The 24,089-nt window shown below is 42.6% G+C and overlaps 1 protein-coding gene across 1 annotated transcript in view; it reads left to right on the top strand.

Moving 5' to 3' along the window:
• The window catches only part of LOC102976759 (OTU domain-containing protein 7A), a 191,954-nt gene that overhangs the window by 72,870 nt on the left and 94,995 nt on the right, over window positions 1–24,089 (top strand). The window contains exon 3 of the mRNA XM_055088162.1: window positions 16,668–16,850. Within this exon, the coding sequence (XP_054944137.1) occupies window positions 16,668–16,850 (183 nt within the window). The remainder of the gene's footprint in view (window positions 1–16,667; window positions 16,851–24,089) is intronic.

The raw sequence follows: 24,089 nt of genomic DNA, 5'->3' as shown, positions 1-24,089 counted from the left end.
AATCACATTATTTCATTCCTTTTATGGCTGAGTAATGTTCCATTGTATTATATATACTACATCTTCTTTATCCATTCATCTGTCGATGGATATATAGGTTGCTTCCATGTCCTGGCTATTGTAAATAGTGCTGCAATGAACACTGGGGTGCATGTATCTTTTCAAATTAGAGTTTTATTCAGATATATGCCCAGAGTGGGATTGCAGGATCATATGGCAACTCTATTTTTAGTTTTTTAAGGAACCTCCGTACTGTTCTCCATAGTTGCTGTACCAATTTATTTCCCACCAACAGTGTAGGAGGGTTCCCTTTTCTCCACACCCTTTCCAGCATTTATTGTTTGTAGACTTTTTTGATGATGGCCATTCCGACCGGTGTGAGGTGATACCTCATTGCAGTTTTGATTTGCATTTCTCTAATAATTAATGATACTGAGCATCTTTTCATGTCCCTGTTGGCCATCTATATGTTTTCCTTAGAGAAATATCTATTTAGGTCTTCTGCCATTTTTTTTAACAATATGTTCATTTTATTTTATTTTATGTTTGACTTGAATAATATATATTTTTTTATATAGCACTTTCTTATTAGTCATCAATTTTATACACATCACTGTATACATGTCAATCCCAATCACCCAATTCATCACACCCCCACCACCACCCTGCCACTTTCCCCCCTTGGTATCCATACGTTTGTTCTCTACATATGTGTCTCAATTTCTGCCCTGCAAACCAGTTCATCTGTACCATTTTTCTAGGTTCCACATATATGCATTAACATACGATATTTGTTGTTCTCTTTCTGACTTACTTCACTCTGTATGACAGTCTCTAGATCCATCCATGTCTCAACAAATGACCCAAGTTCGTTCCTTTTTATGGCTGAGTAATATTCCATTGTATACATGTACCACATCTTCTTTATCCATTCGTCTGTTGATGGGCATTCAAGAAGGAGACTGAGAGGTCAGCTATATGAATGGGGGCAGATCAGTGACCTTGGATTTGTCTACATCAAAGTCATTGGTCATCTTGAAAAGAGCTGCTTCATAGAGCAGTGATCACAAAAGCCATCCTGCAGAGAATGAAGGTTCACAAATATAACATCTCTTGTCCTTCAACATTTGTTTAAATTGTCTGCACATACTAGCCTCTCTATAGTTGGCAATGGAATACAAAATAATACTAATGTTTTTTAAGTTTTCTATATCCAAAATATCAGTCATATAACTTGGTTATATTATGATTTTTTTATATTTGGACAAGCATCTGGTGAACTATGACCTCTTGGAAGATTAGTTGAGGCAGCCTTTGGACTAATTTCCTTCTACACATTTCTATAAAAATAAACTAACTAAAACTGATCTTATAATTACCATCTAGCTTAGAGGACTGGTTATTTCAATTGGTTCTATTTCTGTCTGCATTTAATAGCCCGGAAATTTGATATTGTTGCCTGCAAACGTAAATGAGATTTTCCACTTATAGCAATACGGCAGATGAAACATTATGGAAAAGTTCTCACTCTAAAATACTTAAAATACTGGGTAATTTACTTTAAATCCTTTTTAAATTTTATTTACTGTTTGTTTTAGTTAACTAATGTATTCAAACAGTTCAAAACTTAAAAGAGGAAGTGTACCCCCTTCTGTGCCCTCTACCCGACTCCTCCCTGACCCCTGGGTCACCACTTGTGTTAGTTTCTTATTTACCCTTCCAGTTTTTGTGTAAGCAGATGCAAGTAAACATTCATCTATGTATTCTTCTATCCTTACTCAAAAGGTGGCATTATGAATATTGCATACCTTGCTTATTTCACACCTAGTGTATGCTGGAGACCATCCCGTGGACCCACATCATTCCTTCATGTAACAACAGAACATTATGTCAGAGGAGTGGACTGTGGTTTACTTAAATATTCTTCTATAGATGGACACTTAGCTTGTTTCCATTATTTTGCTGTTGTAAACAGTGCTGCAATGACCATATTGTACATACCTCATATTTATGTATATAGGTATTTCTATAGGATAAATTCCCAGAAGTGGGATGGCTGAATCACAGGATAAGGGTGTTGTAATTTTGGTGAATCCTGGGAAATTGTCTTGCTTGGGGGATATATCATTCCATACTTCCACCAGCCAGCAGCTGAGCAAGATGGTTTACACACTAACTTGGTAACCAGGTGGTTGCCAACTTTTCATTTTGCCCCTCTGATATGTGTGAAATAACTTCTCAGATATTTTTCTAGTATATTTGTAAATTGCATTTCTTTTGTGAATAAAATCAAGCATCTTTCCATATGTTTCATGGACATACGAAATTCTTTTTTTTGTGAACTGTCTGTTCATGTCCTTTGCCTGTGTGTCTTTTGAGTAGTTAATCTTTTTTTTTTCTTATTGGTTTCTGGGCAAAACACATACACATACACACATGCACATGCATGCACACACACCACACAGGAGAAAACAGAGGGTGTCATGTCTGCTCTGTGTGTCCAGATGGGGAGCCACAGCTGCTTGGGGCTCACAGCTGAGGCCTTTGCAGGTGACATCCCAGCCAGAGAATATCACCTCACCCAAGACTCTCCCCCTCCTGGGGTCGCCTCCATGTGGTGCCTTCTTTATGTCTGAGTATAATGGCCTGGCCCCTTACCACAGTGCGGACTCCTCTGAAGGGCCACCCCCACTCCCATGCCACCTGCCAATTCAGCCAAGGCCCTACTGAACCTTCTTGATGGGTCAGCTGCTGCTCCTGCCCAGTCCTGCCACCTCATCCCCCACAGCATGCCCCCTCCTCAGATTTTCTTGGGAACAGAACTGCCTCAGAGATGACGCCTTGTATGTGATAGGAGTTGCAAACATTTTCCCAGATTGACATTTGCCTTTTGATATTTTGTATGTATTTAAGTCTCTCCAGGACTTCCCCTTACATTCCATGGTTTTGTCTGATTGTTCATATACCAATTATTGAGGCAGTGGAGTGGGTTTGGTGCCTGCAAGTGCCCCTCCCCGCTTACTGCTCTTAGGTTTCAGAGCCTCTCTAGTTATTCTTGCTTAGTTTTCCAAATGAACTTTAAACTCAGCTTGTCTGATTCCAAGAAGAAAAAACAAAGCGTGCTTATATTTCTTACAGGATCATATTAAATTTACAAATTAGCTTAGGAAGAAATGATGATACTGAGTCTTCCAAACTAAGAACATAGCGTGTGCAGTTCTACTTTTGTGCCTTTCAGGGATATTATAATGTTTCCAACTATGTGTTTTACACATCTCTTTTAAGTTCATTTCTTGGTATTTTTTCTTTTGGTTGCCATCATAAATGGAATGTTCTCTTCCATTATGTCTTCTAACTTATTTTTGTTTACATAAGAAGGCTATTTTTCATGTATGTCAGTTTTGCGTCAAGGCTGTTCACAGACTATGTCTGGCTCTCTGCCTCCCCCTAGTGGGAACATGGGTGCATTGCCCCTCCTGGCCCCTGTAGTTGGATTGTCCCTTTGACTAGTTCCGGCCACGGGGTTGTGAACACAAATGAGGTGTCACTTCTGAGCCAGTGTTTGATCCTTAGTTGGAGATGCTCCAGGGATCTCTGTCCTTCTGCCACACTGATGGGTGGTTTTTAAGAGCAGCTGCTCTGTCGGCCTGAATCCTGAAGTGAGAAGGTGCGACACAGATCTGGGGCTGACCCACAGCAGACCCGTGGGCTGAGCAAAAAGCAAACCTTTGTTGTGGTGGTCTCACGGGTGTAGAAGCTGTTGCCATAAACAGCAGGTGTTCTTTTGTTAATAGTCCATGTCAGTGTGTTTATCTTAGCGTCTCATGGTAACTTCTGTTTTATATGGTTTCTACTTTTTATTTAATATGCATATATTTGTATTTCTTATGTCTTGTTTTAATATGTGCCAGGGATTTGTTTTAACCAGGTCTGGTAAGACACACACACAGAAATGACTGTCATGAAGCAATAAAGTCTTACTCCCAGTTCCCTAGAGGCAGGAGGCATGGCACACAGGGCCACCTGGAGAAGCACCAGGGTCAGAAGGCAAAGAGGCTGAGGGGAACACGTGGGCTAGGATTTACTATGGTTTCTGCAAGAAGGAATGGGCAAGGTGGGGTAGGTGGATTTAGTATTGGCTGGTGTGAATCATTGTAGCAGGTTCCAGGGTGGAGGGGCTGCCATGTAATGTCTCTGGCCTTGGGTGTTTAGCACAAGGGAACATTGGCCCAGAGCATGAGGGCCTGACAGAGGAGGTGGTTGGGGGTGTGGACTCTGGATTGGCTCCTTTTTCATATGAAAGGCATGCTTGCAGGGGAGTCATTTGCCATCACCAAGAATTAGAGAGTTCTGAGAAGGGCGATTTCTCCCAGGTCAATAAGACCTCAAAACTACAGAAAATAAAAAAGTAGGATTAATCCATCTCCACTGTGGACTGAATCCTTTAGCATTATAAAGTGGCCTTCCGCATCTTACTTAATGCCTTTTGACCTAAATTCTATTTGTTTCATATAAGATTATGATCCCTGTATTGCCTTTTGTTGTTATTATTGTTGCTATTGTTTTATCTTTGCCTGATAAACCATGGTTCCTCCCCTTTAGTTATAATCTTTCTGAATCACTTTTCTGAATATATCTCCCATATACAGCACGAGTTGATCTTTGTTTTTGAGGTAATATGAAAATTCTTTTCTTTAAATAGCTTCATTAAACCTGTTTAAATTTATTGCTATGACAGATATGGTTGGTCTTAATTCTGTCATATTATATTTACTATTTATATATAAATATTTAAATAACTTTCACTGTATTTTATTAGCTTTTTATTTCTAAATGTTTTTCTGATATTTAGGAAAGTTATGTTTTTTATCTAGTGGTTACTTTTTAAAATTCTACCTTTATGTACTATCCTCTTTCCCTTTTTCCTTTTTTTAATGTAATTATTTTTTTAATGAAGTATAGTTAATTACAATGTTGTGTTAGTTTCAAGTATATAGCAAAGTGATTCAGTTATACATATATATGTATTCTTTTTCAGTTTCTTTTCCATTATAAGTTACTGTAAGATATTGCGTATAGTTCCCTGTGCTATACAGTAGGTCCTTGTTTACCTATTTTATAGATAGTAGTGTGTATATGTTAATCCCAAATTTCTAGTTTATCTCTCCCCACCTACCCTGCTATCACCTTTGGTAACCATAAGTTTGTTTTCTATGTCTGTGTGTCTATTTCTGTTTTGCAAATAAGTTCATTTGTATCATGTTTTAGATTCCACATATAAGTGGTGTAATATGGTATTTGTCTTTCTCTGACTTACTTCACTTAGTATGATAATCTCTAGGTCCATCCATGTTGCAGCAAATCACATTATTTCATTCCTTTTATGGCTGAGTAATGTTCCATTGTATTATATATACTACATCTTCTTTATCCATTCATCTGTCGATGGATATATAGGTTGCTTCCATGTCCTGGCTATTGTAAATAGTGCTGCAATGAACACTGGGGTGCATGTATCTTTTCAAATTAGAGTTTTATTCAGATATATGCCCAGAGTGGGATTGCAGGATCATATGGCAACTCTATTTTTAGTTTTTTAAGGAACCTCCGTACTGTTCTCCATAGTTGCTGTACCAATTTATTTCCCACCAACAGTGTAGGAGGGTTCCCTTTTCTCCACACCCTTTCCAGCATTTATTGTTTGTAGACTTTTTTGATGATGGCCATTCCGACCGGTGTGAGGTGATACCTCATTGCAGTTTTGATTTGCATTTCTCTAATAATTAATGATACTGAGCATCTTTTCATGTCCCTGTTGGCCATCTATATGTTTTCCTTAGAGAAATATCTATTTAGGTCTTCTGCCATTTTTTTTAACAATATGTTCATTTTATTTTATTTTATGTTTGACTTGAATAATATATATTTTTTTATATAGCACTTTCTTATTAGTCATCAATTTTATACACATCACTGTATACATGTCAATCCCAATCACCCAATTCATCACACCCCCACCACCACCCTGCCACTTTCCCCCCTTGGTATCCATACGTTTGTTCTCTACATATGTGTCTCAATTTCTGCCCTGCAAACCAGTTCATCTGTACCATTTTTCTAGGTTCCACATATATGCATTAACATACGATATTTGTTGTTCTCTTTCTGACTTACTTCACTCTGTATGACAGTCTCTAGATCCATCCATGTCTCAACAAATGACCCAAGTTCGTTCCTTTTTATGGCTGAGTAATATTCCATTGTATACATGTACCACATCTTCTTTATCCATTCGTCTGTTGATGGGCATTTAGGTTGCTTCCATGACCTGGCTATTGTAAATAGTGCTAAAAGTGGAGGGAATCCATGTGCTTTAAGGACAGGGAAAGGCAAAGCAGCCAGAAAAGGGGACATGGAGTGTTTAGGGTCATAGGAAAGGGGTCTGTTAAGATGTCGTGTTGGAGAGAGGCCTTCTGGTGTCCTCCCAGCAGCCTGGTGGTTTGCCGGTGTTTGGGAGATGGCACAAGTGACACCTGAATGAGAATTTCACATAGTACAGATGAGTCTGTGGGGAACGGAGCAAGGACCCAGCAGGTGAAAACAGTGGCAAGGTGGGGATGGAGGGATCTGGGAAGTAGGGCAAGTCCTGTTATGGAGTCATGATGGGCGGCCACGGGAGAGGGAGGTTTCAAGGGTGGTCAGCAGCCAGGATCCGTGACTCCCAAAACAAGGTCAGTTTCAAAGGAACTGTAGCCCCAAAAGCTTAGGTTTTGATCAAGACAGACCTGGATTTGAATCTCAGTTCTGTCACTTACCAGCTGGATCTCAACCATAAGTGACAGAAGTTAGGCATAAGTGAAAACTTATCATGAATAGTGGTAACACTAAGAGCTTTCCGTGTGCTAAGAACTTTACAAATGTAGTCTCCTCACCTCACTTACCCCTCCTAGGAATTTTCATTAGGTCGATTTTATTATCCCAATTGTTCAGAAATGTTACCCAAGGTTTCACGTGGTGGTATTCTGTATTCACTGTCACAGAAGTAGCCGGGATGTAGGGCCAGGCCCAAAGCCTGAGCTCTTTACTGCTCTGCTGGACCGATCCCCTCTAATGAGTGTGCTGGCTTCAGGGCTCACAGCCCGTGGCCACCCCAATCACCCAGCTATGGATTCTGTCAGCCCGTTGCATCACTGTGGTGGTGTCACCATGGTGGGCCTCTGTGCCCTTCCACCTCATCCTCCCTCCGTGCGACACCTGTTGGGACTCTCCAGGACTTACAGTGGAGAAGATGAAAGGGGATCTTGAAATGTATGTTCTCTGAGCACCAAACCCTGCTCCCAGGCCACCAGGGGCCCACTACTGTCCCTCTCCTCTAGATTTCCTGCTTTTAGATACAACCTGTACAACCCGCCAGCGTCAAGCTCATCCCTGGGTCATCCCCTGTCCACGCGTCTGTCAGTCACCACTGGCATTCCTGGTTGTCCTGAGCTGCAGTCTTTGGGACTGTGCAGAGCAGGAAGTGGATCTCGAGGGGCTCTGACCCCCTAAACATCTGATGAGTGTGTCTGTCTTCCTTCCGTTTTGCTTGCTTCCCTCTCAGTGGCCTCTTGGATGCTTTCCAAGTGCACAGACCCTGGAGTCCTGGATCCTTGAGGAGTTCTCTAAAATCTGAAATTAAGCGTTTGGGGATCGTTTGGGAGCTGGGCTTTGTGGACAGTGCCGCCCCCTCCTCCATCTTTGCCCTCACCTGACACTGGATCCCCGTTTGCTAAGAGGTGCGGCCCAGGTTAGAACCAGGATGCTTGCCGGTTAAGGATACGGGCAGGTGTGTAGCAAAGTGATCAGGAGCCCAGGGCAGTGATGGGAGAAGACAGTGTAGGCAAGAGCAAGTGGGAAAAATCAGCGAGTGAGAGGTCCCCAGGTGGGAGAGCAGAGCGGACCGGCCTTTGCTGATGGCTGGACACGTGCTTCTCAGCGTTGCCCCAGCTGATGCTCTAACACAGGCACACAGTGGGAACACACCCCCACCCTGGAGTTCCGGTCCACAGAAGCCACGCGTGAGCCCTGTGGTCCTGCCTTCATACTCGGGCCTGACCACCTGTGATGGAACGTGGATCAGGGGGCTCTGAAAGGGTCTCCTGTCCGGAACAGACAGAAACAGCAGGACAGGTTCTTTCCAGTTGGTGGGAGAAGCACAGTGGGCTGGCTTCTGGGAGCAGGAGCTGGGGGGCCACAGCTCTGCCAGGACTGGGTCTTGTGTCCACGGCAGCCCTGCAGGGGAGATGCAGCTTGGTGGACAGATCCAGAATGGAGGGTTCATATGCTAACACTATGGTGTAGCAATCCTCTAAGCCTCACTTTCTGTTTGTGAGGAGCCAGGACAGTGCCTGCTCCTTGTGGGGCTCGGGGACGATGACACCCCCGGCTACACCTGGGTGCTCCACGCGGGCTGTTTCCCTTCACAGCCAGGATTCGTGGGGCTGGTGTCATTGCTAATACACACTCCCATATTTAACGTGTTTGCATTTCGTGATAGGATCGCAATCCGGGTGCCTCTCCTCCACCTCCCCTCTCCTTGACCTTCCTCCCGGACACAGGTTTGGCCCTCCCTGCGGCTCTTGCCACCCTTGGCCCTACTTTAGGGCAAGGTGCCCACCCAGGTCATCCCCCCTGCTAAGGAATAAGGGGGGCCACGGGAGAGGGAGGTGTCAAGGGTGGTCAGCAGCCAGGATCCGTGACTCCCAAAACAAGGTCAGTTTCAAAGGAACTGTAGCCCCAAAAGCTTAGGTTTTGATCAAGACAGACCTGGATTTGAATCTCAGTTCTGTCACTTACCAGCTGGATTTTGCTTTTCCCTGATTGGATACCCAAGATCACTCTATGATGGCTATCCATTTTTGTTTCTTCTTAATTAATGAAAGGATATTGAGGAGACAGTATCTTTTAAATTGTTTTAGTATTTACATTTGTGTGCAAATATTTTTTTTCTGAAATGATGAGATAAAGCAGAATACATATGCATGGTACCATGTATTTTTTTAATTTCTCTTTTTGAGAATCAGCAGAAGAGGGAATCACAAGCGCCCAGAATGGGAACCACAGTGCCTGTCCAATGTGATGTGGTTTCATGTGACAAATGCTCTTCCTTGTCTTAAAATTTCGTGAAACTTTATTACCACAGCATTTTACAAATTTAATTAGCATATCATTTTGTTGAGCTTGCCTGATTATAAGGAAATAATAAAGTACCTCCATATGATAAAAAAAATTTTTTTTTCTCTTTTAATCATAGTTTTTAAATTATTTTTTCTTTTCCATTGTTTTAGATTTCTTTCTTTGGGCTCCAGTGATGTGTACGTGGCATTTCCTTCACCTATAGTCTCTATCTACCATTCCCCTGTAACCCTTTGTTTCTTTATTTCTATTTCATTTTGCTCACTTTACTAATTTTCATTTTTATGGTCCTTACTATGCTATCTGTACTTGTTTTCTGTCTGGTCCCTTATAACTGGACTTCATCTCTGAAATTAAGTCTTTTCTTTTCTTTTTTCCCTGAGTTTAGTCAGTTCCTGTTTCACATCTTCCTGTGGGCTCATATATCTCTGCTTCATCATTTTCCTTAATGGATGTGAAGCTTTAGAGACAAAACAAAATAAGCTGTTTAACCTGAGATCAGACCCTGCTTGATGTTCCTCTTAAGACAATAAAAAATGAAATGAATTAAAAGTTTAAAGCACAAGCACGTCACCAGTAAACTGTGCTAGAGGGTAAAACCTGTACCTGCTGGTACCCCAGTCACCTGCTGTATGTGACAATAACAAACTGAGGCAGCAAACGGAAGGAAACATTTATCAGGCAACTGTCTCCATCTCCTTGAGGCTCTGGGTTGAGGTCTTCCGGACAGTGATATTGTCCTACCAGAAATACTGTCCTTGGAGAAATACTGTTGGAACATCACTGGAAACCCTCAGGTCGGCTGCAGGAGAAAAATGAGTATTTCTAACTGTGCAAATTGCTCTTGCAAATAAATTAGGATTCTGTGCATATAGAATCAGATAGGAATAGAGATTGAATAGTTGACTAGCATCTGCCATCTTTGAACATTTGGCCTTGAAGCTTAGGATACAAACTGTAACTAGATTTATGATTATTCCCATAGAGATGGACTTAATCTTCAAAAGAGAATATATTATAAATTAAGAGAAGAAAAGAAAAACAAGAAGAAAAGTAGAGGGAATCCATGTGCTTTAAGGACAGGGAAAGGCAAAGCAGCCAGAAGAGGGGACATGGAGTGTTTAGGGTCATAGGAAAGGGGTCTGTTAAGATGTCGTGTTGGAGAGAGGCCTTCTGGTGTCCTCCCAGCAGCCTGGTGGTTTGCCGGTGTTTGGGAGATGGCACAAGTGACACCTGAATGAGAATTTCACATAGTACAGATGAGTCTGTGGGGAACGGAGCAAGGACCCAGCAGGTGAAAACAGTGGCAAGGTGGGGATGGAGGGATCTGGGAAGTAGGGCAAGTCCTGTTATGGAGTCATGATGGGCGGCCACGGGAGAGGGAGGTTTCAAGGGTGGTCAGCAGCCAGGATCCGTGACTCCCAAAACAAGGTCAGTTTCAAAGGAACTGTAGCCCCAAAAGCTTAGGTTTTGATCAAGACAGACCTGGATTTGAATCTCAGTTCTGTCACTTACCAGCTGGATCTCAACCATAAGTGACAGAAGTTAGGCATAAGTGAAAACTTATCATGAATAGTGGTAACACTAAGAGCTTTCCGTGTGCTAAGAACTTTACAAATGTAGTCTCCTCACCTCACTTACCCCTCCTAGGAATTTTCATTAGGTCGATTTTATTATCCCAATTGTTCAGAAATGTTACCCAAGGTTTCACGTGGTGGTATTCTGTATTCACTGTCACAGAAGTAGCCGGGATGTAGGGCCAGGCCCAAAGCCTGAGCTCTTTACTGCTCTGCTGGACCGACAAGCGCCCAGAATGGGAACCACAGTGCCTGTCCAATGTGATGTGGTTTCATGTGACAAATGCTCTTCCTTGTCTTAAAATTTCGTGAAACTTTATTACCACAGCATTTTACAAATTTAATTAGCATATCATTTTGTTGAGCTTGCCTGATTATAAGGAAATAATAAAGTACCTCCATATGATAAAAAAAATTTTTTTTTCTCTTTTAATCATAGTTTTTAAATTATTTTTTCTTTTCCATTGTTTTAGATTTCTTTCTTTGGGCTCCAGTGATGTGTACGTGGCATTTCCTTCACCTATAGTCTCTATCTACCATTCCCCTGTAACCCTTTGTTTCTTTATTTCTATTTCATTTTGCTCACTTTACTAATTTTCATTTTTATGGTCCTTACTATGCTATCTGTACTTGTTTTCTGTCTGGTCCCTTATAACTGGACTTCATCTCTGAAATTAAGTCTTTTCTTTTCTTTTTTCCCTGAGTTTAGTCAGTTCCTGTTTCACATCTTCCTGTGGGCTCATATATCTCTGCTTCATCATTTTCCTTAATGGATGTGAAGCTTTAGAGACAAAACAAAATAAGCTGTTTAACCTGAGATCAGACCCTGCTTGATGTTCCTCTTAAGACAATAAAAAATGAAATGAATTAAAAGTTTAAAGCACAAGCACGTCACCAGTAAACTGTGCTAGAGGGTAAAACCTGTACCTGCTGGTACCCCAGTCACCTGCTGTATGTGACAATAACAAACTGAGGCAGCAAACGGAAGGAAACATTTATCAGGCAACTGTCTCCATCTCCTTGAGGCTCTGGGTTGAGGTCTTCCAGACAGTGATATTGTCCTACCAGAAATACTGTCCTTGGAGAAATACTGTTGGAACATCACTGGAAACCCTCAGGTCGGCTGCAGGAGAAAAATGAGTATTTCTAACTGTGCAAATTGCTCTTGCAAATAAATTAGGATTCTGTGCATATAGAATCAGATAGGAATAGAGATTGAATAGTTGACTAGCATCTGCCATCTTTGAACATTTGGCCTTGAAGCTTAGGATACAAACTGTAACTAGATTTATGATTATTCCCATAGAGATGGACTTAATCTTCAAAAGAGAATATATTATAAATTAAGAGAAGAAAAGAAAAACAAGAAGAAAAGTGGAGGGAATCCATGTGCTTTAAGGACAGGGAAAGGCAAAGCAGCCAGAAAAGGGGACATGGAGTGTTTAGGGTCATAGGAAAGGGGTCTGTTAAGATGTCGTGTTGGAGAGAGGCCTTCTGGTGTCCTCCCAGCAGCCTGGTGGTTTGCCGGTGTTTGGGAGATGGCACAAGTGACACCTGAATGAGAATTTCACATAGTACAGATGAGTCTGTGGGGAACGGAGCAAGGACCCAGCAGGTGAAAACAGTGGCAAGGTGGGGATGGAGGGATCTGGGAAGTAGGGCAAGTCCTGTTATGGAGTCATGATGGGCGGCCACGGGAGAGGGAGGTTTCAAGGGTGGTCAGCAGCCAGGAGCCGTGACGCCCAAAACAAGGTCAGGTTCAAAGGAACTGTAGCCCCAAAAGCTTAGGTTTTGATCAAGACAGACCTGGATTTGAATCTCAGTTCTGTCACTTACCAGCTGGATCTCAACCATAAGTGACAGAAGTTAGGCATAAGTGAAAACTTATCATGAATAGTGGTAACACTAAGAGCTTTCCGTGTGCTAAGAACTTTACAAATGTAGTCTCCTCACCTCACTTACCCCTCCTAGGAATTTTCATTAGGTCGATTTTATTATCCCAATTGTTCAGAAATGTTACCCAAGGTTTCACGTGGTGGTATTCTGTATTCACTGTCACAGAAGTAGCCAGGAGGTAAGACCAGGCCCAAAGCCTGAGCTCTTTACTGCTCTGCTGGACCGATCCCCTCTAATGAGTGTGCTGGCTTCAGGGCTCACAGCACGTGGCCACCCCAATCACCCAGCTATGGATTCTGTCAGCCCGTTGCATCACTGTGGTGGTGTCACCATGGTGGGCCTCTGTGCCCTTCCACCTCATCCTCCCTCCGTGCAACACCTGTTGGGACTCTCCAAGACTTACAGTGGAGAAGATGAAAGGGGATCTTGAAATGTATGTTCTCTGAGCACCAAACCCTGCTCCCAGGCCACCAGGGGCCCACTACTGTCCCTCTCCTCTAGATTTCCTGCTTTTAGATACAACCTGTACAACCCGCCAGTGTCAAGCTCATCCCTGGGTCATCCCCTGTCCACGCGTCTGTCAGTCACCACTGGCATTCCTGGTTGTCCTGAGCTGCAGTCTTTGGGACTGTGCAGAGCAGGAAGTGGATCTCGAGGGGCTCTGACCCCCTAAACATCTGATGAGTGTGTCTGTCTTCCTTCCGTTTTGCTTGCTTCCCTCTCAGTGGCCTCTTGGATGCTTTCCAAGTGCACAGACCCTGGAGTCCTGGATCCTTGAGGAGTTCTCTAAAATCTGAAATTAAGCGTTTGGGGATCGTTTGGGAGCTGGGCTTTGTGGACAGTGCCGCCCCCTCCTCCATCTTTGCCCTCACCTGACACTGGATCCCCGTTTGCTAAGAGGTGCGGCCCAGGTTAGAACCAGGATGCTTGCCGGTTAAGGATACGGACAGGTGTGTAGCAAAGTGATCAGGAGCCCAGGGCAGTGATGGGAGAAGACAATGTAAGCAAGAGCAAGTGGGAAAAATCAGCGAGTGAGAGGTCCCGGGGTGGGAGAGCAGAGCGGACCGGCCTTTGCTGATGGCTGGACACGTGCTTCTCAGCGTTGCCCCAGCTGATGCTCTAACACAGGCACACAGTGGGAACACACCCCCACCCTGGAGTTCCGGTCCACAGAAGCCACGCGTGAGCCCTGTGGTCCTGCCTTCATACTCGGGCCTGACCACCTGTGATGGAACGTGGATCAGGGGGCTCTGAAAGGGTCTCCTGTCCGGAACAGACAGAAACAGCAGGACAGGTTCTTTCCAGTTGGTGGGAGAAGCACAGTGGGCTGGCTTCTGGGAGCAGGAGCTGGGGGGCCACAGCTCTGCCAGGACGGGGTCTTGTGTCCACGGCAGCCCTGCAGGGGAGATGCAGCTTGGTGGACAGATCCAGAATGGAGGGTTCATATGCTAACACTATGGTGTAGCAATCCTCTAAGCCTCACGTTCTGTTTGTGAGGAGCCAGGACAGTGCCTGCTCCTTGTGGGGCTCGGGGACGATGACACCCCCGGCTACACCTGGGTGCTCCACGCGGGCTGTTTCCCTTCACAGCCAGGATTCGTGGGGCTGGTGTCATTGCTAATACACACTCCCATATTTAACGTGTTTGCATTTCGTGATAGGATCGCAATCCGGGTGCCTCTCCTCCACCTCCCCTCTCCTTGACCTTCCTCCCGGACACAGGTTTGGCCCTCCCTGCGGCACTTGCCACCCTTGGCCCTACTTTAGGGCAAGGTGCCCACCCAGGTCATCCCCCCTGCTAAGGAATAATGTCCCTAAGGCAGGGCCTTGTCTTGCCCTTCTTGGACTGCGCCCTGGAACGAGGATGCCCGTTTGACAGACACAAGCACTTAGACTCGAAAGTGCGTTTGCGATCACACAGGCAGTGTGTGTACATTGTGATTGTTAGTCGCGTGTAAGAGTGGAAGTGCATGCTTGCATTTCTGCTTCAACTGGTTCCCCTAAAACGACTCTCTCATCACCACCACGTTGCACGATACAACTACTAACAGTAGTGGGGCTGCATTCCACCCATGTCCCCACCTGTCACCACTTACAAAAGTGCCCCCAGACCCTGCTAGGGTTTTGCTGAATAACCCGGATGGTTTCGTTTGCTTTTCTTCCCCACTGAGATGTGCAAAGATGCTTCAGTGGTGTCTTTGTTAGCTGACTGTGGAGGAAAAAAATATGATTAAATTGTAAATGTCCATGTAATAGAATTTAAACATTCTGATTGATAGTATCAAGTCTGCAGCAGAAAAAAGTAGAAAGACCAGAGGAAGATGTTCAGATATTATTTTAGACATTCAAAGCCTCATTCTGTTGTCTACACCGCATAATTCATAGTATCGTTAGTCGATATAGTGAATACTGCAATTTGAAGTTAATCGGGAGAGGATAAGATTTTATTCGCTCTTAAAAATTAGAGCTAAGCTTTTAATACTTTGCCTTTAAAATGCACATGGTTGGGACTTCCCTGGGGGTCCAATGGTTAAGACTTCGCCTTCCAATGCAGGGGGTGTGGGTTCAATCCCCGGTCAGGGAGCTAAGACCCCACGTGCCTCCTGGCCAAAAAACCAAAACATAAAACAGAAGCAAAACTGTAACAAATTCAATAAAGACTTTAAAAATGGTCCACATCAAAAAACATCTTAAAAAAAAATAGTACAAATGAACTTATTTACAAAACAGAAACAGACTCACAGATGTAGAAAACAAACTTATGGTTATCAAAGGGGAAGGGAGAGGGGAGGGATAAATTCGGAGTATGGGATTAATAGATGCACACTACTATATATCACGTGCCTCCTGGCCAAAAAACCAAAACATAAAACAGAAGCAAAACTGTAACAAATTCAATAAAGACTTTAAAAAGTGGTCCATATCAAAAAAATAAAATAAAATCTTTAAGAAGCACATGGTTGCCTAATGGAATCGGATGCGGTTTGTGCCACCTCCTTCCTTCTGTTAGGAGTCCACCAAGTCTTAGAGTCAGGGATTAGAGCCTCCACACTGAGTCCAGCCCCCCATGAGCTCCCCCTCGTGCTGTGAACCCCCAGCACCCATCCCTGCTGAGCGCTGCCTGGGACGGGCACAGCTGTCCCTCCTGGAGTCTCACCCAGTTCAGCACTTGAGCTCTGAGGTCACCTCCCACCGAGGCTTCCACACAGCAAGCCCCCTGGAGCCTCTGCCCTCTCCAAGCTAAGCTTCGAGAAAAAGGTGAAATACTGAGCTAAAGCCCAAAGAAAACATGAGAATTCTTTTCATTCCCTTTTTTTCCCACTGGGAACTTCTTTTCCATTTTTTTTTTTTTTTTTTTTTTTGCACTCAATGTTTTGCTCCCCTTGGAAATTAAGCTTTATGACTTGGTTTTCAGAGGCGTGGAATGTTCTGCAGGGTGTGTGATGGCCACTAAGGCCAGCATCCTTAGATACTACGTGATGTACTATCCTAGGTACATCGCGTAATTCAGAGGGATAGATCTCAGGCATGGGTGTGAAATTCTACTTAGAGAGTATGCATCAGGCCATTTTACTCCTTTGAAAACTGAGAACTAAAACTACAAGGGCCTGCTGTATAGCACAGGGAACTATATTCAATATCTTGTAATAACCTATAATGGAAAAGAATCTGAAAAAGAATAGATCTGTGTATGTGTATGTATAACTGAATCTCTTTGCTATACACCTGAAGCATTGTAATCAACTATATTTCAATTTTTTTAAAAAGTTTCTTTTCAGGGTAATGAAAAGTGTTCTGGGGTCGTATAGTGTGGATGGTTGCACAACTCTGTGAGTATACTAAAAAGCACTGAGTGAAAAACCAAAAAAAGAAAAGAACAAAAAGAAAAATGAAAACTACCAGTGGGGAGTTCATGAGTGAACACGTGCTAACAGAGACCTTCTTTGCGTGATTCTTTCCTAAAATGTGACCATTATTCATGCATCAGTATTGTAATCTCTTGTCATTTCTCATCTCCAGGCAAAAACTGGGACCTGACGGCCGCTCTGAGTGACTATGAGCAGCTCCGACAGGTGCACACAGCCAACCTGCCACCTGTGTTCAACGAGGGCAGGTGCCCCAAGCAGCCCGAGCGAGAGCACCCCCAACCTGCGCACACGGCCGAGCGGCCCTGCCTGCCCAGACAGGACGACATCGCCCAAGGTACCAGCTGAGGGGCCCTCCCCGCACCAGCTCCCCGGCCAGCACGCCCTGGCTTGCGAGGGGGCCGGGGTGGGGGTACACAGAAGGGCGAGGTCATCGCCTCCCAGCTGCAGGCAGATGGGGCTCTCTGGGCACCACAACTCATACTCCTTTACAGCTTCCGTTCCCGCCTCCGAAAAACAGGAGAGTGTGTCCACTTCTCTGGGACCCCACATTCCTCCTGGAGTCCTGGTTTTTCCAGACCCAACATCTCTGCTCCCTGCAATTATTTCCCAAGTAGCATAGAAGCCTCCAAACCTGTTCAAGATTGATGTTCATCATCCCATGTGCTTCGTTTTCCATGTCTTAATTACAGAAATGAGAAAAGCTCATTGTAACAAAGGAAACAATACAAAAATATATGAAAGAAACATAAGAGTTTTCTTCTCCACACCTCCCAAACCTCAGGGAGACTAACCAGTGGCCCCATCTTGTTCTGTCTCCTTCTTACTTTGCTTGTTCAAAGTGCAAACGCATCAGAGTCGAATGCACATAATGCACTTGGAAGAGTGCTTGTTTCATTGAACAATAAATCACAAACATTCTCTCTAAATATTTTATTCCACAGCATACGATCATTTTTAAACCATGCCTGTTCATTGTGATTCTGTTTTTTCTTGGATTTTGTTGTTGGTGGTGGTTTTTGACACAATAGGCACTGCTAAAATGAACTTTATACCTGTAATTTGTATGTACTAGTGCTGTTATTTCTATAGGTTGGCATTTCCAAGGTGGATTTGCTGTGCCAACACATGTGTTTTTTTATTTAATAACTTCAAGACATCGTTCCCAAACACATTTCTGTTCACCATGTGTGAAACTGGGTGTTTCCCTTCATTCTTGCCAGGACTGGGTGTTCTCATGATGGTTTTACATTGTTTTTCTACTCCGAAGGGCAAAAAATAGTGTATTTTAACTTTCATCTTGTCATTTGCTTGTTAGCCAGTTCGATTTCCCCTTCTGTGACATGCTTGTTCACATACTTTGCCCATTTTTCTATTGATTTGTTTGCATTTTTCTTATCAATTTGTAGCCTTCTTTATAATGAAGACTACAAACATTTTGTGTATATATATATATATATGTATACACATGTCTATATATATATCCCACTGTATTATTTGCCTTATGACTCTTCACAGAGTATTCTGCCTTACAGAATGTTTACATTACTATACTTTTTCACTTTAGAAGTTCTCCTGGAGTGCAAAGTTACTAGCGTACGTTCCTATATTTGTTTTTAAATTTTGTTCTTAGGTCTTATAATCAATCAACTTGAGATTTTTACAAATAATAGCTAAGGATCTAGTTTTGCTTCTCTGGATTGAGAATGAGGTATTCTAGCACATTTATTGAATAAAGCATTCCTTTCCCACTGAACTAAAATGCCAACTTTGATGTACATTAATTTCCCCAAAATGTATTTGGCTCTGTTTCTGGACTCTGTTGTTTGTGTGCCCAACCAGCCTGTTACACTTGACGCTTGTAGTTTCATATAGTATTACTCTCTGCAAAGGCAAGTTCCTTTATTGCTGTTCTTTTCCAAAACTTTTTCACTATTTTTGGATATTTATTCTGCCATAGTAACCTTAAAATTGGAATTCTGATTGGAATTGGATTGGATTTTTATTTTATTTTAGGAATAATTAGCATATTATAATATTGTTTTTCCATTCAAAAAACATTGCATATACCACTGCATTTATTCACATTCTGTTAAGAGTTTAGGCACAGAGAAAAGCAACTTACTTTTTGTATATTTATCTTTTATACAGTCATTACATAAATTCTCTTATTAATACTAATTGTTCTCAGAGAATATCTTGGGTTTTCTAAATATATAATCATAGGATCTGAAATAATTTACTATTCCTCTTAATATTTACACGATGAGTTCCACTTCTCCTATTACATTAGGTCAACCCTCCCAAACTGCTGTGAGTCAATGTTGTCTGTTTCTGTTAGCTCAGCCTTATTATTCAAGCTACATTGGAATCTCTATCTTGGATTATTCTTCTATGCTTACTCTGTTGTCTAGAAAAGCCACACTTGAGTTAGAAAGTTTAATACTCATTACCTGTTTCTTCTCTTAGCTTCATCCTTTCCACTACACTTTGGGGCTGTATTGGTAGGTGCATATGTATCCATAATTGTTAGGTCATCTGGCTCTAATATGCTTTGTTACCAATATATAGAGTGTCTCTTTGTCCCACATAATTGTTTTTATCTTTATTTTTTTATTTTTTTTTAATTTTTGGCTGCATTGAGTCTTAGTTGCAGCATGCAGGATCTTCATTGAGGCATGCGGGATCTTTCATTGCGACGTGCAGACTCTTCGTTGTGGCGAGCGGGCTTCTCTCTAGTTGGGGCGTGGGGGTTTTCTCTTCTCTAGTTGTGTCATGCAGGCTCCAGAGCACGTGGGCTCTGTAGTTTGAGGCATGCGGGCTCTAACTGAGGCGCATGAGCTCAGTAGTTGTGGTGCACGGGCTTAGTTGTCCCGCGGCATGTGGGATCTTATTTCCCCGACCAAGGATTGAACCCGTGTCCCCTGCATTGGAAGGCAGATTACTGGACCACCAGGGAAGTCCCTGTTTTTATCTTTAAATCTGTTTTAGTTGATGTTAAACCTCTACTCTGCCTTTCTGTTGGTTCATATTTGGAATAACATTTTTTCAGCCGTTATTTCAACCTTTCCTCATCCTTTTATATCAAATGTGATTCTTGGAAGTAATTTATCATCAGGTATTATTTTATTATCCAATCCAAGAGTCTCTGTCTTTTAAGCAGTGAATTTAATCCACTTACTTTATTTTTATTATTGTCGTATCTGTGCTGCTTTATGTTGTGTGTTTTATTCACCATGCTTTTTGTATGTATTTCTCCTTTTCTATCTTTTCTGGCTAATTAAGTTTTTCAACTGGTTTGAAAGTTATACATTCTCCTTATGTTATACTTACCCCTGTTCTACTAAAACCTATATTTAGGTTTTCTCCCTATTAATTTTTAAAACTTATCAACAACTATATTTTACCCTGAAAAAGACATGTGTCTTTGTTTTTATCTTCTCCCTCCTGCCTCCATGTGCCCTCAAACATATTTAGGTTCTTTTGTTGCTTGTTTAGACCACAATCAACTTCTTTATTTACTCACATTTATCTTTTGCTGAAAGAATACTTTTTCAAAGACTATTTTCTAAAAGAATTTTTGCATGATCAATCTCATAACGCTGTCAGTACCTAAAGGAGTTTACATGACATACTTAAATTTTTGTTTAGTGGAATAAGAATTCTGGGTCCAAATTATTTTCCTTTAAAACCATTCCATTCCTCCATTGTCTTCTTGCATCTTAATTTCACATCTTCTAAGAGATTTCCTTGACTTGCTCTTCTAACATCCTAATTTATTCTTCACATGAATCCATTCTGTTAATCAGCATTCACATTATTTCATTCCAAATTAGCCTTTCTCATTATTATTACTATTTCACATTCTAATAGTCTCTCTCTTTGAACATATTTACTAGGCTTACTTTATTTTTTTTAAAGTCTTTATTGAATTTGTTACAGTATTGCTTCTGTCTTATGTTTTGGTTTTTTAGCCACGAGGCATGTGGGATCTTATCTCCCTGACCAGGGCTTGAACCCGCACCCCCTGCATTGGAAGGTGAAGTCTTAACCATTGGACCACCAGGGGAGTCCCATCTACTAGGCTTACTTTAAAATCATGTCCTCCTTGTGCATTCCAGCCCCGGGTACTTTGTGGACTTTCTGTAACTGTGTTTGCACTGCTCAGATGTTTCCTAAGTTTTCCCTGTGAACACACAGCACCTTGCAGTTACCAGCCATCTTAGCTCGTGGTATCAGAGGAAAGGGAAAAAGGCATGGGCTCTGGTTTGCCTTCCTGTGAATGAGAGCATGGGGGGAAGCACACTCAAGTTGGTGGGTTCTGAATGCTTTAATATGGGCTCAAAATGTTCTCCACTGGCTCTCTTCCCCACAGTTGGCTTTATTCCTTAGGGAACCTCTCAGCTCATCTGTTCTAGAAATTGCTCATTTGCAGGGGCTACCACCTTCTATTCTAACTGTCAGCTCACAGCGGGTATAGGAGAGAAGAGGGAAGGCTCCAGGCCTGGCCAGCCCACCTCTTCCCGTCGTGGTTGGTGCCCCCTCCCAGCTGAGCATGAGCATTGCCCTGACGCTCCTCCAGCTGGCTTTGGCCAAGGTGGGGCTGGCCCACGCTGGGGTGGTGATGATTCAGGCAGTGAGCCACCAAGGGCTAGCTGGGGAGAGGAAAGGCACAGGCAGAACACCTGCCCTCAGCCCCGACCCATGGAACCCGGCCCACTCCCACTGTTCTGCCCCTGTGGGCTTCCTGGGTGGGTTAGGAAGAGGGTGCTGAGGTGTGGTCACTGACTTGTCGATCTTGCTGTATTGTTCTTAAGTTCTCCTTCATTCTGCCCTTAGATCTGACTCTGGTGGAACCACCTCTTCGAATCATTTGGTTCAGTCTTTCCCCCAGGCCTTCTGTGACTGTGTGTTCCTTCAAATCCACCCAGGACTGCCTCCTGACATCTCTCATGCAGTGGGAATCCAGAGAGCTGACAACTTGGCAGTTCCTGCCCTTTTCGAGTGGCAAACAATCTAAACCATTATCTCACCTTCCCAGGGAAGGGGCTAGAAGGATCGTTCTCTCTGTTTTCACACAGATTCCAGAATCAGGGCCTTATACTGATACCTGCTGCTATCTGATTTTTATCAGATATTATTTAAGGGGAAAAAAAAAAGAAAAGTCTATCATAAGATAATTTCATTAACTGAGCCTTGGGAACAAACATATGTATTTTTAATAAAATAGAAATTGTAATTTCTGCATTAGATCTATATGTCCTTTAATTGAATTCTTCCTGAAATCACAGTCCCCTAAAATGGAAAATAAAGCCCTCCATATTCTAAATTCTAAATCAGCAACAATGACTCATGAACCAAATCTGGCCACTTCCTGTTTTTTTAATAAAGTTTTATTGGAACCCATAAAACTTTATTTATTTATTTGCTGTCTATGGCTGTCTATGGCTGCTTTATTTATTATTTATTCACTGTCTATGGCTGCTTTAATGCTACAAAGACAGAGTTGAGTAGTTGTGACTGAGAATGGTATGGCCCACAAAGCCTAAAATATTTATATCTGTCCCTTTTAGAAAAGTTTTGTCTATCTGCTTTAAAATATACCCAGGATTTGTTTTAATCAGGTATAGTGAGACACACAGACATGGACATGGCTATCTTACGGGAAGAGGTTCTTATACTCACAGTTCCCTAGAAACAGGAGGCATGGCGCACCCTGAAGGGACACAAGGGGAAGCACCAGGGTTGATCAGGAGGCCGAGGGGACAGAGGAAAACAAGGGCAGGAGCCTGTATTATGTTTCTGTGGGAAAGATAAGGCAGGGTAAACAGACTTAGGACTGGCCAGTTTGAGTAATTTCTGCGGCTCTCTGGGGCATAGGCCCCATAGGCCATCTCTCTCTAATTACCCCAGGCCCAGGTGCCAGAGGTAATTAGGGCAGGAACATCGCTTGCTGGGATAAGAACCAGATAAAGGAGGTGATCCAGAGTATGGGCTCTGAGTTGGTTGGTTTGCATAGGAAAGATGTGCTCCTGCATGAGTCCATTGGTATCTCTAAGAATTGGCTAATTCTGTAGGGAAATCCTCTCCCCATTCACAGAGACCCTGGATGCCAGAGTCTCAAGAATACAGAAAATAAGAAAACAGAGTTAATATACATCCCCTGGCCTAAATCGTAGATGGTTTTTTGTTTGTTTGTTTTGGGTTTTTTAATTTTATTTTTTTAATTGAAGTATAGTTGATTTATAATGTGTTAATTTCTGCTATACAGCAGTGATTCAGCTATACATATGTATACATCTTTTTTATATTCTTTTCCATTATAGTTCATCACAGGATATTGAATATAGTTCCCTCTGCTACACTAAATCAGAGATGTTTGAGTTGGCTTTGTCAAGGGTTGGGAAATTCTGTATATTCCCTCACTATTTTTTTAAAAGCTCTCTGTATTTCTCTGGGGCATAACTTTGAACATGGTAATTCCTGTTTTATTTATTTTATTTATACTTCCAAAAGAAGGATTGCTGCGTTCATGTTTAAAGAATCAGTTTGTGTGTGTGTATATGCGTGTGTGTGTGTATGTGTGTGTGATTACATATATGCATTCATGGACATGGTAGTTGGGAGGAGTTAGAATTAGGAGTGTATGTTTCTTGTTATATGATCTTTAACATAATTCACTTTTAGTTCAAAAAGACTTTTTCCCTTCATGTGAAGTCTTCATGTGAAGACCCCAAATATTTAATATTTGGAACGGCTTAATAGCATCATATTACACTGTGAGTCACAACGTTTCCAAGGTCGTCATCAATTGGCAATAGGTGCTGATTGATAAGCCAAGAAGGCCGATGGATGACCCCACCCAGCACATTCGCTCTGTTGGGAGTAGTGCGGGTTCACATCACCTCGGGTGTTTGAGCAACCCACTGGGTCCCAAAGGATGGGGCAGTTCCTACTTTCCCAGATTCCAGAAAGCAAGAGATGTGATGTCAGCAAGGCTTGTGAGGGGCAGAGGGGCATGGGGTCTCCTCTGATCCCGCACTGGGGGAACTGGACCAGGCACAGGACAACAGGCTGGCCCACGTGCTCTGCGGCTCCTCTTCCGCATGGCCTGTTTGGTCTGCTCTTTCTTCTCGTCCTTCTTCAAAATACAACATACTTAAACACCTTGAATTCATCTCGGAATGAAATTGAAGGTGAATCAAAACTATCCGTTTAATAGACAGACACTGTCTCTGAGACGTACTGTACAGAATAAGACCATCATTTTTTGAGATTGCCATGACAACAGAAAATCCAGGCAGAGAAGAATGTAATGGCTTAATATTTGTGTCCTGGGAATCTTTGTGTGGGATGTGTTTATCAGAGTAACTTTTTTTTTAACATCTTTATTGGAGTATAATTATTTTACAATGGTGTGTTAGTTTCTGCTTTATAACAAAGTGATTCAGTTATACATATACGTATGTTCCCATATCTCTTCCCTCTTGTGTCTCCCTCCCTCCCACCCTCCCTATCCCTCCCCTCTAGGTGGTCACAAACCACCTAGCTGATCTCCCTGTGCTATGTGGCTACT

This window comes from Physeter macrocephalus, chromosome 11 (assembly GCF_002837175.3).
Source record: "Physeter macrocephalus isolate SW-GA chromosome 11, ASM283717v5, whole genome shotgun sequence".
NCBI classification, from domain to species: Eukaryota; Metazoa; Chordata; class Mammalia; order Artiodactyla; family Physeteridae; genus Physeter; species Physeter macrocephalus.
This window is presented reverse-complemented; position numbering and strand designations above follow the sequence as displayed.